The following is a 16,617-nucleotide window of genomic DNA, read 5'->3' on the forward strand; positions in this document are numbered from 1 at the left end:
GCGGGGGGCGGGGGGCGGGGCGGGGGCTCAAGGGGGCGGGGCCGAGGTCACGCGCGGAGGGGCGGGGCGGGAGGCTGTGAGCTGTGGCCTGGCAGGCCGGAGCCGGGAGTGCGGGGCCGGAGCCTCACGGGGCTCAGGGGCGGGGCCTGGGCGGGGCCTGAGAGAGCTCCGCCCCGCAGCCCTCCAGGTCCCTCTGGGGCAAAGGGTCAGGGGCAGCGGCAGGGGCCGGGATGGGAATGGGGCCGTGGTGCGGCAGCCTGGCGGCATACCCGGACCCCTTCCCCATCTTGCTCCTCCTGTCCGTGTCCCCAGGAGTCTCCAGGGTTGGGTGGAGCCCGCCCTCCCAATCCCCCACCTCAATGCATACTTCCCGGCCGAGTCCACCTCAACTCGAAATATAGTATCTATTCGGACAGGCGATATATTCACGTGCCTCAAGTTACAAAGGTACGTGCTCTTGGTACAATGTAAATAAAACACTGGTGTTTTAGGGGGCGAGTGGAAGGCCCAGCCCTCTCATTCTCCCCGATGGACACCTTTGGGTCCTGCCTGGCCTCCTTATTAAAAAGAGAAATAGGGCCATGACCTCCAGACCCCTCAAACCTTCCTTGCTTTCCTCAACCATCTCCCACCGAGGCCTGGAGGTCTGTCCACAGATGTCTCCCTCCTCCTGGCCAGCTCCTGAGACAGGCTGGCCCACTGGATCTACCCCATCCCCATCCCACCCTGGCAGGCTTAGGTGTCCCTGTAGGTCCCACAGGCAGAATCTGCCCCCTCCAATCTGGCATTCTGTTTGACTCCAAAGTCCTTGCTTTTCCCACTGCTCCATAACCCCTAGGACAGGCCAATCCTTCCAGCCCAGGACCAGAATGTGGGTGGTTTGGAAAAGGAAACGCAGCCACAAAGCTTCCCTCTCTGTTGTGTCCCCCAGGCAACAGCCAGGGGTCTGTCTAAAGCCCACACCAGATCCTCTACCCTGAACCCTCTCCCTTTGCCCTTCATCACATCAATGACCCACCGTCATTGCCCCCTCCCCCACCTGTTACCTTCCTCCATCCTCCTCTCTTCATGTGGCCCAGTGACACTGACCCTCCTTATCCCTGAAATACACCACCTCCCTTCCCACCCCAGGGCTTTGGCACATCCTGTTCCCTCCATCTGGAAGCGCTTCCCCCACATCTTGAAAAGGCTCCATCCCTCACTTCCTCCAGGTCTCTGCTCAAATGTCACCTCCTCTGGGGGCCCTCCCTGACCATCCCCCTTACCCATCACTCTCTGGCCCTTACTTGTTCCCCCTGTACGTTCTTAATCACTACCTGATGTTATATTGTATAATTATTTTGTGTATTTGCTTTATTTTTTATTTTTGGCCGCACTGCACAGCTTGTGGGATCTTAGTTCCCCAACCAGGGATCGAACCTGTGCCCTCAGGAGTGACAGCTCAGAGTCCTAACCACTGGACCACCAGGGAATTCCCTAATTATTTGTGTATTTGCTTTTTGTCTGCCTTGTCCCGCTAGGATGTCCGCAAATTGAGGATTGCACTTTGCCTTGTTTCCCACCGTATCCCCAGTTCCTAGAACAAGACCTAGCATACAGTATGTGTTCAATTAATGTATACTGAATGAATAAATGAACAGCAGCCCTGAATGTGGAATTGAAAAATGTTCATATTCATAGCTCTCAATGTCTGGTGCCTATGAAGGAGAGGGAAGTGTGTCTCTCACCTGTGGAAGGGATGAATCTTCCAGAGGGTAACAGGAACCCAGCCCCATGGAGTGTGTTAGGGGTGAGGGGAGGGGCTGTGGAATGTTGGGGGTAAGCCCTCCCTTCATCCTCTCTGGCCTTGGGTGCGCATGTTTCCTCCGATACAAAACCCTCCTCTGTGGGCCGGGAGGAGAACTCCTCTTTATCTCACAAAACCCTTCATGGCACTGCTCTTTCTCCTGGATGGCAAGTACCCATTATGAGTGGGGTTCCCATCTGGGACCTTGGAGGTGGGGCTGGCCCACTCTCCAAGAGGTAGGGTTAGTAGCATCTTTTTTTTCTTTTGGCCGCACACTGCGTGGCATGTGGGATCTTAGTCCCCCAACCAGGGATGGAACCCACACCCCCTGCAGTGGAAGCACAGAGTCTTAACCACTGGACCGCCAGGGAGGTCCCCCAAGAGGCGGGGTTAGGAGTATGGACCAGAGTTGAAGGCAGGTGGCTGGCACTGAGGATTTAGTCCCTGATCTGCCTGCCATGTGAAAAAGCTTCGGGGTCCCTACCTGGGAGAAGGAAGGGGGCACTCTGCAAGGGGGACATCAGTCCAGACCCTGCCCTAAGGAAGTGTGCAGTCCAATGGGGTGGGGAGTGTGAAAGCATTTGGAAAGTGGAGGAGGAGGCTGTGTGGTGGGGCGGGGTGGGGGGGGGGCAATGCCTGGTGGGCAGGATGCTGCCATGTGGGCTCTGGGGGGTCAGTGCTGTCCCAGGCCTGAGTGAGACCTGGGGGTGTCCACTGGCATAATTGAATGAGTGGCTAACAATTATTAAGCACTGTGTGCCAGGCAAGGATCTGAGCACTTCACAGGGATTAACACTTAGAAAATGGAACCATGATTACGATCCCCATTTTACAGATGAGGAAACTGAGTCTCAAAGAGGCCAAGAGCCTTGCTGAAGATCACACAGCTGGTGAGCTGTGGAGAACCAGGATTCAAACAACCTCTGAGGGGCACTAGAGGCCATGTGCTAACCCCACCCAAAATGGAAGCCTGGCTGAAAAAGCACCTAACAAGTGCTCAATAAATATTTGCTGGATGAATGAATTCAACAAATTTGTGCCTGTCCAGAAATCTCTCCCACCAGCCTCGGTGCCCACAATTGCAGGAAATGCTATGATTATGCTGCTGGTATCAGCAACACCACCACCCAGCATGCTTCCATCCCCGGGTTTGGTTAATGATCACAACAGCCACACTTGCAAAGGGAATGTTATCACCCCATTTTACAGAGGAGAAAACTGAGGCAAAGAGCGACCTGGGAACCAGAATCCAAATCTGACTGCACCACTTCAGTCTGCCTATACAGCAAGCACCCCTGGGAAGGGTAGCACGTAAAATGTCATTGTCATTTACACCTACTGGTAAGGACATCTCTCAGCTTCTAAAGGTCACAACGCTGAGCTAATGGGAAAGGGTGGGGGGGGCAGGGGGGTGGAAGGGGAAAGGGTTCATGATTTTGGAACCCTGGGGATTGGGTAGGGTGAGTGCCAGTAGAGAGTGATGTGTATGAAAAGGAAGTGGTGTGGGGGGTCTGAAAATAGACCTTCAGCACTTCCTAGTTTTTCTAGCAGTGTCTGCAGCTTAAGAGGGAGGAGGTTGGCTCTGCCCTAGAGACACCGTGTGACCTCCAAGGAGCCTGTGCTATCTCTGGAGCCCCTGGTCCCCAGAGTTCTCTGCTGGGACATCTTCCCATCTCTGCATCTGGGCTGAGTGTATAGAAGGGGCTCAGGCTGAGGCAGGACAAGGGCACTCTGTACCTCCTCCTTGGTGGGGGATGGGCAGGTGAGCACTCGAACCCTTAAACGTAGCAGACCTTGAAGTCCCCTGGAGCTGCCCGAGGCACGGAGGCGGGCACATGCTCTCTCAGGCCACCTGGGTGTCTGCAGCCCAGAGCTGGTCATGGGCACCATGGTCTGCCCCGAAGTTCACAGGATCCCAGATGCTCAGGCCAGGTGGCACCTCCTCCAATCCATGCCCAGCCCCTGCAGGGACATCCCTGGATGTCCGTGAAGGAAGAGCCCCTGTTCACCGAGCCCCTACTGTGTGCCAATTCCTGCCAGGCACCTCACACACTTTCTCATTTAATCCTCACAATGCCAGATGAAACAGGAGCTCGGAGGGTGAATCAGCTTGTCCAGAGTCACCCAGCGCCGGATTTGAATCCAGGCTTGCTAGCTCTCGCCTCTGCGCCCACCACCTTGCTGAGGGAAGTCCTGCCCCAGCCCCACTGCCTGTTGGGTGCAGGGGGCTGGCAGAGAGGGCTTGGCCGTGCCAGGCCAGCTTGTGGGCTCCTAAGACCCTGGGCTCCTGATGAACGGCTCCCTTCTCTGCAGGGACTTCCTCTTCGGCTCCTCGTATCCAGGTTAGAGGTTGGGACAGGAAGTGGGGCAGGGAGGGAAGGATCAGGGGAGGTCAGATCAAGCCCGGAGAAGTCACCCTGCCAGTCTTTCTCCTGCAGGACCGAGGCTAAGGGGAGACTGTCTGTGGGGTCTGGGGGGCATCGGAGGGCAGAGCCCGGCAGGGCACCATCAGCTGTGGTAGCTCAGGGGACCGTTGGACCACCGTGTGTGGGCCAAGCACAGAGGAGTTTGCTGGGATCCGGCAGGGACATGACGCTCACAACTAGACTGTCCGGGACTTTTGGCTGCTTCGTGTTCACGTCGCCCAAGTCCGTCTGCCAGGCCAAGGGGCTCGCTGGGGTTTTCCATGAGCACTTCCTCCACGGCAGCCGTCGTCCTCTGACCGGCTGGTTCCTCTGTCTCCCCAGCTCTTCTGCTGCCCTGGCGGCCCTGGCTTTCCCAGACTCTCACGTGGGGCCTGCACCCGGGGCCTCCTCCTGGGGGGCGCTGCTGGGGCTTTCTCCCTCAGAGGCAGCAGGTTCGGCCGGGTTCACAGGGACCTCTGGGGTGGAATCCGTGGAGGGGGCAGAGGAGGCTTCGTCACAGGGGCTGGGGGCTGAGCTGGCCGGGGCTCCAGGGGCCTGGGCCTCAGGGCTTGCCTGTGGCTGGGCCCCAGCATCCAGCTGGGGCTGGGCCTCGTGGTTCTCCTGGGGCTGGGCCCTGGGGTTCAGCTGAGGCTGGACCAGAGAGTCTGACTGTGGCTGGGACGCGGACTCCAACAGTGGCTGGGCTGTGGGGTTCACCTGTGGCTGGGCCTCAGCCACTGGCCCTGGTAGAGTCTGATCCCCAGAGGCCGCTTGGGTCTGTGGCTCAGCCGGAGTGAAGCTGCCCGGCCGCTCCTCACAGAGAGCTGCGGCAAAGGAGGAGAGCACGGTGTGCAGCAGGGCCCGGAGGTCGGCACTGGCCAGGAGGCAGAGGAAGGGACTGAGGCAGCTGTCGAGCAGGATCAGGTAGTCAGAGTAGACCAGGGCCTCCCAGAGCAGGTAGCCGGGGTAGATGTCCCACAGGAAGGCCAGGTACAGCAGCTGCGCCAGCTGGTAGGGCAGCCTCAGGACCACATAGGCTGACAAAATGGTCTTGGCCACGCGGGCAAAGCCTCGGCAGGCCGTGGAGCCGGGCTGGCGGCGGCAGGTTCTGCAGGTGGCAGCCTGGGTGAGCACGTGGCAGACGAGCAGCAGGAGGAAAGGCAGGAAGCCCCCCAGAATCTCGAGCATCCGCAGCGGCAGCTCCTCGCTGTCCCAGAAATCCAGGCAGATGACCAGGTCGTACCACCAGACGGCGGCCTCGGGGAAGACCAGCCAGGGCACACTGAAAAGGGTGGCCAGCACCCAGACCCCGGCACAGACCCAGAGGGGCAGGCGGGCTGGGCGGTGCCCAGGGTACCAGCGAGGGCACAGCACAAGCAGGCAGCGGTCCAGGCTGAGGGCTGTCAGCAGGAAGAGGCCGGAGGAGTAGGACACACCCCACAGGAAGTAGTAGAAGCGGCAGGCGGCCGTCCCCAGTGGCCAGTGCCCTCCATGCTGGATCTCCAGGATCTGGAAGGCTGCTGCCGCCAGGAACAAAAAGTCAGAGAGGGCCAGGCTGAGCAGAAGCAGGGCGAGCCGTGTGCCCGCTCCCTGCCGGGCCTGCGAGCCGGCCAGCCATGCCATGAGCCCATTGGCTGGCAGCCCCAGGAGCAGCAGGGCCACCAAGAAGACCGTGTCCCAGCCACCCTGGGGGTAGTCCTCATCGTCGAGCTCTGTGCGGGGCCCGTGGCCAGCGGCACCCAGGTTGATTTCCATAGCAGTGTCCATCTGAGGTCCCCAGTGTCCCACTAGATGTGGAGTGGGTGCCTGGTGAATCAATGAAGGCACGAATGACTGAAAAGAAGAGAGAGGATGCTGTGCATCTCCCTGCAAGTCGCTGTCCCTCTCTGGGCCATCATCATCACCTTTGGGGTAGTTGACCTTTGCCAGGGACTTTAAACAGATGACCTCACCTAGTCCTCATACAATTCATTCTACATGTGAGGAGAGGAAGGTTCAGAGGATCAGTGGCTTGCCCAAGGGCAGAGGTAGGAATGTGGGCACCAGGACTCTAACCATTCTGCTACACGGAATTCTCATGGCGTCCAAGCAGACCAAACCAGAGGCTTTCAAATATATTTCAATTAAAATATTATAGCAGAACTCCTATGTGAACTCAAACTGTGTGCTCAGGATAACGGAGGGAGAGCACTCTTAGGGCTCCAGGGAACACAGTCTAAAAACCACTTGGGAATTCTCTGGCAGTCCAGTGGTTAGGACTCCGCACTTTCACTGCCATGGGCCCCGTTTTCATCCCTGGTTGGGGAATTAAGATCCCTCCAGCCGCGTGGCATGGCCCAAAAAACAAAACAAAACAAAACAAAAAAACCCACTTGGTCAGAGCATCACAGGCTCCTTTTAGTCGGTATTCTGGGTTCAAAGATTTGGACTCCCCTGGCGGTCCGGTGGTTAAGAATCCACTGCAGGGGGCACGGGTTCCATCCCTGGTCAGGGAACTAAGATCCCGTGTGCCTTGTGGTGTGGCCAGAAAAAAGAAAAAAGATTCCAAGAAGGAAGGGCTCAGGTCCCCTGGGCCCATAGGAATCCAAGGGTGGACAGGGAGTCTGGGGCAGAGAGTGGCCCCCATTTGTCCCCTGGGGTGACTAAATAGAAAAGGGGGCAGGGGACTCAGCCGTGTGATGAGGATGAGGGTGGCTGGGTCCCAAGAGGCTCGCCGCCCTCACCCCACCTTCCCTAGATGGGGGAGGGTGGTTCCCTCTGAGGGTGGAGAAACTAGATGTCCAGGAAAGACTGGATCCTGCCACGTGGCCCATGGCTCCAGCCACTTGACCTTTTAGCCTGCTTGTCTCCCCACCCCCAGGGCCCTTACTCAGGCAGACCCCACTCTGCAAGCTCCAGCCCCTACTGGATCAGAGCCCTGGGCTCCCCTTGGGCCCGGTTGGTGAGGCCTGGCTTACCTGTAAGGTGCAGGCTGCTGGCTGGAAGGAGCAGGGCGTGCCTGCCTGCCCAGAGGTCCGGCCGTCCGCACGGCCCCACGCCGGGGCCTGATGCATGGCTCCCGGCGGCACTAAGGCGGCCGGTGTGAAACCCAAGCTGGGAGGAGATCAATCATTCATGGGGCTGCTCGCCGGGAAACCCTAACCCCGGCCCAGTAAGGCCAAGTGACCAGCCAGGCGCCCCTATTCCTGGCAGGGCCAGATGGCTGAAACCCCTCGCCCTGGGCCCCTCCAGCTCAGGGCAGGCTCTGGCTTCCCACAGGGTCCACCTCCTCCGAGGTCACCCTCAATCATCTGTGATTCAAGGCCTCTCTGGTCTGGCCTCTCTTCCTGAATTTCACAAAGCCTCTGCTCTGGCCAGGATGTCGCCCACGTGGGGGCTGCGGTGGGCACCTCATCCTCTCCTTTCCCACCTCCCAGCCTTTGCCCACACTCTTCCTCCTGCTTGAGATGCTTCTCTGTGTCCTCTTAGCTAAATCCTGCCTGTCTCATACAACTGGGCCGTCTTTGACGCTTCAGCGATATTGCCTCCGTTTTATAGATGAGGCAACTGAGGCTTAGAGAAGTGAGTTTGCTGGGTCTCCCAGCTCATAAGCCGCAGAGCTGGCGTCCAGAGCTCACTGCAGCCAACATGTCCTGGCACGCTGTGCTGCTGAGGATGGTCCCCCTGACCCATCTGGCTCTGCCTTGGCCACCCCCAGGCAGAGGGCTGGGATTAGCGCCTGGGCTGCCTGCCTCACTTACCCTAATCCCCCTCAGGGCCCGATCCCTGGCCATCAGCTCTCAGGCTGCGGGTACATAAGCAGCTTTATGGGTCCGGAGAGGCAGGGGTGTTCCGCATGGCCACAGAGCAGGTGAGGGCGCAGCATGGCCCAGACCCACCCCCCGGACCCCAGCAGCCCCCTGTGGGGGTCATGGCTTCCAGTAGTGGTGCTGAGGGGCTCCCCTTGACCAGGAGGAAAAGCAGCAAGAGGACGAAGGGGCTCCGAGGGTCCCGGAAGGGCACTGGCAGCTCTGGGGAGCAGACCCTCACGCAGGGCCCCAAGGCCCTGGGGGGCAGCGAGGACCCCTCCAGGACTGGAGACGGGCAGGAGGGGCCAGCCTCTCGTCGCCAGTCCCACCGGCATCGTCCTGCCCCCCGGCACGATCCTGCTCAGAGGACATACGGGCCCCTGCTCAACCGCATCTTTGGGAAGGTCAGGTGGGGCTGGGGCAGGGCTGGGGGGCCTGGGGGTGAGGTTGGGGACTCATGGGCTCAGGCTCAGCCCACCCTGCCCCTTATACTCAGGCCTCCTCCAGTTTCTGCTCCAGACTCAGGAGCCTGGGCTGAGGGGGTAGAGTTTCTGCAGTTTGGGGGTGGCCTGGGCAGTGGGCGGAGCTAGACCCCAAACCCAGGGATCTGAGGCAGCGTGGGGCCCCAGAAGCAGGAAGGGGGTCATCTCTTCTCCTGGGGCCTGCGGGACTTCAGTTGCCTTCTCCTGCCCTTGTGGGATGGGCCCTGCCAGGCCAGCGTGGGCTGGGGCTGGAGGAGGAAGAGCCCTGGCCGGCCCCAGGGACATGCTGGACTGTGCCCCTGCAGGACCGCGAGCTGGGCCCCGAGGAGCTGGATGGTGAGTGGCCCATGCTGGCGAAGGTGGGTGGGAGGCGCCCCAGAGCCTGGCTGCCTGCGCCTGACCTCCCTCCCCTGCAGAGCTTCAGGCTGCCTTCGAGGAGTTTGACACGGACCGCGATGGTTACATCGGCTACCGGGACCTGGGCGAGTGCATGCGGACACTGGGCTACATGCCCACGGAGATGGAGCTCATCGAGGTCTCCCAGCATGTCAAGATGCGAAGTCAGTGCTTGACCACACCTGCCTGGGGGCGGGGCGGGGCAGGACGGCGAGCCACCTGGGCGGGTCCTCTCTCGGCCTCGTGGTTCAGGGGAACGAGAGGTGGTGGGAGGCGGCTGTGGGGTGAGGCCCCGGTGACGGTGGCGTGAGGGGGTGACAGTTTCCAGGACAGTTTGACATTGGCCCCCGGGGGCACAGGGGTCGAGGGTGACAAGGAAGGCACCGGGTGACCCAAGAGAGCCCCTTGGGGCTCAGGTCGAGGACCCCCGTCTCTGACTGAGGTAAAGTGGTCCATGCTGGTACCAGCCACCAGGGCTGTCTCTGTCTCTCTCTCTGACCCTCCTGAGGCTCCTGAGAGAGCCTCCTGAGGTTCTGTGAGGCCGAGCGTGACAGACCCTGGCCATGCCTTGCGATTAAATGTCTGATGGGCTGCCCTTGTGTGATTATCATTAGCCAATTTGTCAAATATCAGATTCCTTTCATCCCAGGACTCCCGCATTTGCTTTTTCTTTACAGTTTCCAAAATGGGATGTGATGTACAATTGACGTGAATATTTTCGTGTCATGCTTCTTTCTTCTCCCCAAAGCTGCTAGTTGACCATTGGTGCTTTTTACGATTGACGGCACCTTAGAATCCAGGGACAACCTGGGGATGCTTCCTGGGGTCTTTGCTGCCACCCGTGGGGCTCCGGCACTTTACAGCCATGAACCCCAGCCCCATCAGCACCCTGTCCCCAGATGAGGAGGGAGGCTCAGTAAGTCACCCAAGGCCACACCATCAGTGGCAGAGCCAGGGGGCTTTGAACTTGGGGCCTGTCTGGTTCCACAGCCTGGTCTCTTTCCCCCACACCTGGGGCTTCACTGAGAACACCTGAGCACTTTGCCCCCATCGGAGCCCCGGGCTGTAGCCTCCTACCCTCCCGCCCCGCCCCTGCCCAGGGACGTGGACACCGGTGTCCTTCCTGGATGCAGAGCCGGGGAGGGGCTGGCCCTTGTGATGCCCCTCCTCGGGCCCCAGCCCTCACCACTGTGACCCTCTGCCTGGGTCCGCAGTGGGTGGCCGCGTGGACTTCGAGGAGTTTGTGGAGATGATGGGCCCGAAGCTGAGGGAGGAGACGGCGCACATGCTGGGGGTGCGGGAGCTACGCATCGCCTTCCGCGAGGTGTGGAGCGTCCAGATGGGCGGTGGGTGGGTGGCTGGGTGGCATCCTTACTGGCTTCCCCCCCAGGAGGCCAGGGGAGACTGGGAGCCTCAACCTCTGGAGGCCCCGGGCCCTGCAGCTGGTGGGACTAGGGCTGGGGAGGGGTCGGAGAGGGTTTGGCTCACTCCCAGCTGGGGGTCCAGCCAGGGAGCCCTCCTGGGGCAGGGAGCCCACGGCCTCAGCCTGGTAGAAGAAGGAGTGTGTGGACGGACGAAGGTGTGGGCGTCCAGGCACAGGATGTGGCAAGGTGGAGGCGGGTGCAGGCAGAGGCAGCTTTGGGTAGGAAGGGCTGAGCCCTGCTGGAATCCCAGTTTGACAGGGACAGGGATGGGCGAATCACGGTGGCAGAGCTGCGACAGGCAGCACCGGCTCTGCTTGGGGAGCCACTGGTGGGCCCTGAGCTGGACGAGATGCTTCGAGAAGTGGACCTCAATGGGGACGGCACCGTAGACTTTGATGGTGAGTCTCCTACCTAGACAAACGCGCATCCCTCCGGCTCCCAGGCTGAGCTCAGTGTCTCCCGGCACGGCTGACCTGGACTGGCCCAAGCCCTGCCCCTTCTCCCCCGCAGAGTTTGTGATGATGCTTTCCACCCGCTGAGGCTCCAGGAGGGAGACTGTTGCCCCTCTGGCCTCAGACGCCAGCAGCGTTCGTGCTGCACACCCTCCCTACAAGGCCCCAGGATGAAAGAAACCCAGCAGCCCCAGGCTTCTTTTGCTCCTGATACCCTCTGGCTGGAGAGCTGGCTTGTGATGTCACCTGCCCACCCTCATCCTCACCTCCCTTCCACCCGAGCTGCCTGGAGGAAATGTGCCCTCAACCACCCATCATTCCCCGGTGTGAGCAAGGTTTGAATCTCTCCAGACACTTGGGAGGTAGGGAGCTCCCTGGCACTGGCAGCATTCAAAGACGGGTCAGTGTTGGGCTTGGTTCTGGTAACACGGTGAATTGAGAAGGTGGCCGGACACCTCCCACTCTTTATATGTGGAAATGTTTTGGATTTTGTTTTTATTTAAAGCTGAACGTGAAAGAGAGGGATGACCCCAGGTACCAAAGACAAAGAGAGAACCCAAAGCTGGGTGGTGGGAAGGAGCAGATGCCATGGGGGCTTCAGAGGTGGAGAGGTTTGGGAGCCTGGGCTCTGACACCCAGGCAGGACAAAAGACCTGTAAGAGGCTGGGGAGCAGGGCATGACGTCAGTACACTCCAGCGTCTCAGCGGGCTACCCTGTTCTTGAAAAGGAGACCCAAATATACCTCCACCCACCAGCCTGAGAAAGTGACGAGGTACAGATGTTCAGGACCTTGAGTGGAAAAAGTTACCCCAGTGAACCTGCAACTCAGGTGTGCATGTCAAGCAGGAGTGCGGTCTATCTCTGTGGTGTGCAAAGCAGAAGAAATAGGAAAAAACTGCTGAGAAAGGCACTCTTTCAACCCAGGGCACATAGGACTTAAAAAAAACCCAAACAACCCTGTCACTTCTGAAGATGCACTCATGACAAAAAGTTACAAATCACATAAGGAAACAAATCACCATGAGGGAGACTAGGCAGATGCGGTAAACAGAAGAGTCAGCACCCAAAGTGTAAATCATAAAACAATGTAAAAGAGGCCATTAAGGAAACGCAAAAACAAACAGAAAAAACTGAGGTAAAAGAAAGGAGACCGTTATCAGTAACAGGATGGTACGAAAACAGAACAGAAAGATTTAAAAAAATAACCCAAAGGAACTTCTAAAAATAGAGGATATAGCCATTGGAATGAAAAAACATCAAGGGGTAAAGTAAACAGCATATTGGACACAATTTAAGAAAAGATTAATGAACTGGAAGCTATATATGAGAAATCACCCATAAGGTAGCATTGAGGAATGAAAGACAGAAAATATTAAAGAGTAGTTAAAAGTCATTAGGAATCTCAGAAGAAGAAAATGTAGAGAACAGGCAGGAGGCAATATTTAAAGAGATGATGATTGAAAAACTTTCATAAAGACTTCCACAAACAGGGACTTCCCTAGTGGCACAGTGGTTAAGAATCTGCCTGCCAATGCAGGGGACACGGGTTCGATCCCTGGTCCAGGAAGATCTCACATGCTGTGGAGCAACTAAGCCCGTGCGCCACAACTACTGAGCCTGCGCTCTAGAGCCTGCATGCCGCAACTACTGAGCCTGCGTGCTGCAACTACTGAAGCCCCCGCGCCTAGAGCCCGTGCCCGCAACAAGAGAAGCCACCACGATGAGAAGCCCGCAAACCACAACAAAGAGTAGCTCCTGCTCTCCGCAACTAGAGGAAGCCTGCGTGCAGCAACAAAGACCCAACACAGCCCTAAATAAATAAATTAAAAAAAAGAATTCCACAAAGGCAAGAGTCCAGATTGAAGGAGCACGTTGGAGCCAGAGAAGGATATATAAAAGTAAATGTATAGGGACTTCCCTGGTGGCGCAGTGGTTAAGAATCTGCCTGCCAATGCAGGGGACATGGGTTCGATCCCTGGTCCGCGAAGATCCCACATGCCACGGAGCAACTAAGCCCGTGCGCCACAACTACTGAAGCCCGCGTGGCTAGAGCCCGTGCTTCGCAACAAAAGAAGTCACTGCAATGAGAAGCCCGCACACCGCAACGAAGCAGAGTAGACCCCGCTCACCGCAGCTAGAGAAAGCCATGCACAGCAACAAAGACCAATGCAGCCAAAAATAAATAAATAAGTTTTTAAAAAAAGTAAATGTATATCTAGATGCATGCCAGTGAAACTGCAGAATACAAAAGGAAAATCTTGTAAACAGCTCGAGAAAGAAGTCAGATTACTTACCAAGGATTAGCAATTAGACTCTCCAAAGACTTTTTTCATTGACAACAACACATGCAAGAGGAAAATGGAATAAATTGTTCAACGTGCAGAGGGAAAAAAAATGCCAACTGAGAAGCCTGTACTTAGCTCATCTTACTCAAGAATGAAGATGAAATATAAACTTTTTTCAGCAAACAAAGGCTGAAAGGTTTCCCACCCACAAACTCTTGTTGAAGGGATGGCTTCAGTGGGAAGGAAATTGAAAGCAGAGTATGTACTAAATAATAGAAGAGAAATCAGTAAACATATTGGTAGAGCTAAAGAAGCATGAACTATAAAAAATAATTTGGGGGATTTTAAAAACCAGGAGGGACTAAAAAAAATAATAGACAAAAATAAAATGGAAGATGGGAAGGGATACTCTAGACATGCTTGTTTTTCCTAGAGGAGGACAGATTCATTGATTAACTTTAGATTTTGTTAATCATGTAAGGGTAACCATTAATATAACAGAAATAGAGATAGAATGTTCCATTCTCTATAGTCAAATCAACAGAGGAGGAAAAGGGAGAAAGTGAAGAATTCCTCATTAAGCTAGCAGAAGGCTGGGAAAGAGGAAAAAAGCAAAGAAAAACAAAGTCTACAGAAAACATTAAAACACAAGGTAGAAATAATCCTTAAAACAAAACAAAAGAGGGCTTCCCTGGTGGCTCAGTGGTTAAGAATCCGCCTGCCAACGCGGGGGACATGGGTTTGAGCCCTGGTCCGGGAAGATCCCACATGCCGCGGAGCAACTAAGCCCGCACGCCACAACTACTGAGCCTGCACTCTAGAGCCCGTGAGCCACAACTACTGAGCCCACGTGCCACAACTACTGAAGCCTGCACGTGTAGAGCCTGTGCTCCGCAACAAGGGAAGTCACTGCAATGAGAAGCCTGCGCACTGCAATGAAGAGTAGCCCCCGCTCGCCGCAACTAGAGAAAAGCCTGCGCACAGCAACGAAGACCCAACGCAGCCAATAAATAAATAAACAAACAAACAAATAAATAAATAAATAAATAGGGGCTTCCCTGGTGGCGCAGTGGTTGAGAGTCCACCTGCCGATGCAGGGGACACGGGTTCATGCCCCGGTCCGGGAGGATCCCACATGCCGCGGAGTGGCTGGGCCCGTGAGCCATGGCCGCTGAGCCTGCGCTTCCAGAGCCTGTGCTCCGCAGCGGGAGAGGCCACAACAGTGAGAGGCCCGCGTACCACACACACACACAAAAAAAACAGAAAAAAAACTATATATATATATACATATATATATATATATATATATATATATATATATATATATATATATATATATATATAAAAAGGCAGATACCAGGCTCTTCCCACAGCTAAGTGCACATATAAGAGACACATTCAGGATTTCCCTGGTGGCGCAGTGGTTAAGAATCCGCCTGCCAATGCAGGGGACACGGGTTCGAGCCCTGGTCCGGGAAGATCCCGCATGCCACGGAGCAGCTAAGCCTGTGTGCCACAACTACTGAGCCTGTGCTCTAGAGCCTGTGGGCCACAACTACTGAGCCTGCGCGCCTGGAGCCCGTGCTCTGCAACAAGAGAAGCCACCGCAGTGAGAAGCCTGCGCACCGCAACAAAGAGTAGCCACCACTCACCGCAACTAGAGAAAGCCGGCGTGCAGCAAAACGCAGCTAAAAATAAAATCTAAATTAAAAAAAAAAAAAGGACACATTCAAAGCATAATGACAGCTGAAGGGCTGAAAGTGATGGCTTGGAAAAAGACTTACTAGGGGAGAATTAACCAAAAGAAAGCTAGTATAACTACAGACATATCAGACAAAATGGGCTATGGGGCAAAGAGCATCAGGGATAAATTGAGTCACAATTCACTAAGGAAATCTAATGTTCTTAATCTGTGTGCAACTATTAATGCCTTTTCCAACTAAAAATAAATCATATTTAGAATTTGGGTATTCATCATTTCCTGAGGATGGTGTTGCTGTCAATCCAACTTGGATTACATAAATTAACCAGCAAAAATCAAGCACATTGGTCACATTAAAACTTTAAACGTTGCGATTCAGTGTTCTGTCAACATGTTCATATGGACCAAGGCTTGGCAAACTTTTTCTGTGAAGGGCCAGACAGTAAAGATTTTAGGCTTTGGGGACCATATGGTTTCTGTTGCTCTGCTGTAGTAGTTTGTATGGCTGAGCAGCCAAAGTCAATACAGAGTGTGGCTGTGTTGGAAATTCGATAAATAATAATTTAATTAAACTTGACTTATTGACATCAAAATTTGAATTTTATAAACTTTGTGTCACAAAAGCTTATTATCTTTTGACTTTTATCCCAACCATTACTAAAATGTGAAAACCATTCTTAGTTTGGTGGCTATATTGGGCCTGTGGGGTACAGCTTGCTGACCCCTGAGATAGTCTTATAATATGGAGAATCACCACTTTTGGGATCACTTGCTGTTTAGCTAAGATTGTGAAGTGACAGAAAGTTACGAGCGTAGTAGCAACTCTATGTTAATTGCTAATTTGCCCACTTTCAATGAATGGTGTTCATAATTTTTCTTCTTTCCATGTTTGTTCTGATTTTATCTATTGAAATGTAATTTTATGTCTGATTAATCTGATAATACAAACTGTGGGCTTATATTCTGTATCTTTGTTTTTTTATTTCACTTTTTTAGTTTTCATTTTACCTTACAAAATTATTGGTCCATGTTGCATTAGAAATGAAAACTGGTCCCCAGCAAATTTGAGAATCACTCATTTAGGAGTTCCTGCATCTAACTGGTACCCCCCAAAAGTGCCTTGATTGGTGGCTGAGGGTGGGAAGTCTGGCTGGGCCAGGAGATCAGGAGCGAGAGCGGGGGTCTGGGTGCTCATTCTTTCAACAAAATCACAGAAATCTAAAGGCACTGTCCTGGCCGCTGCAGATACAGTGGAGGCCGAACACCTTAATGGCACTCGCGTTTCACTGGGGGTGGCAGACTGTAAACATGAAGTATATGAACAGGGTCTCCAAGGCCCACACTCATTCGGCCAGCCCCTCAGTTGGTCAGCTGGGGACCAGACCAGCTTGCTGACCCCCACCCCCCTCTGAGTCACAGAAGCCCTGGGTTGTGTTCCTCACTCTGCCCTCAGCCAAGCCAGTCTCTCTGGGCCTCAGTTTCTATGGAGGGTGACCAGAAAGAACCTGTGTCAAGCGCCTTCTAAGAATCTGATAAATGGTAGCTATTATGACCTCAGCTTTCAGGGTTCTCAAAGATTCTGTTTCCTGGTTGTTGACATCCTGAGATGCTTGGACCTTCCAAAATTCTGCAGTGGTCTGTTTCCAATGTTCTGTGGTTCTAAGAGTCTTTGATCACTGAGGTTTTCTGTTATACAGGCCTGCTTCCTATGTCCTTTGACCCCTACTTCTCCCAACCTCTGGGCCTGGGAAGTAGGGCAGTGGGTGGAGGAGGCTGGGCTGCTGCGTCCTGGTGGCCCACATTCAGAGCCGGCTGTGGCAGCCCAGGGCCCCAGAGCCAGGCTGGAACCAGGATACCAGCCTCCAGGCCCCAGGCCTGTGTCATCTGAGTGCCCTT

General features: G+C 55.1%; 2 protein-coding genes across 2 annotated transcripts; one reads left to right on the top strand and one right to left on the bottom strand.

The window, feature by feature from the left end:
- Positions 1-4,534: 4,534 nt before the first annotated feature.
- On the bottom strand, positions 4,535-6,081 carry GPR152 (G protein-coupled receptor 152). The gene has a single exon (XM_004319179.4). The coding sequence runs from the start codon at positions 5,956-5,958 to the stop codon at positions 4,573-4,575; it is 1,386 nt and encodes a 461-aa protein (XP_004319227.2). The 5' UTR covers positions 5,959-6,081; the 3' UTR covers positions 4,535-4,572.
- Positions 6,082-8,026: 1,945 nt separating this feature from the next.
- CABP4 (calcium binding protein 4) lies at positions 8,027-14,249 on the top strand. Its single transcript, XM_004319180.4, has 6 exons — positions 8,027-8,383; positions 8,767-8,797; positions 8,878-9,021; positions 10,072-10,181; positions 10,532-10,679; positions 10,792-14,249. The coding sequence occupies exons 1-6, from the start codon at positions 8,027-8,029 to the stop codon at positions 10,818-10,820; spliced, it is 819 nt and encodes a 272-aa protein (XP_004319228.3). The 3' UTR covers positions 10,821-14,249.
- Positions 14,250-16,617: the final 2,368 nt, after the last annotated feature.

Source organism: Tursiops truncatus, chromosome 8, assembly GCF_011762595.2.
Source record: "Tursiops truncatus isolate mTurTru1 chromosome 8, mTurTru1.mat.Y, whole genome shotgun sequence".
In the NCBI taxonomy this organism is placed as follows: Eukaryota; Metazoa; Chordata; class Mammalia; order Artiodactyla; family Delphinidae; genus Tursiops; species Tursiops truncatus.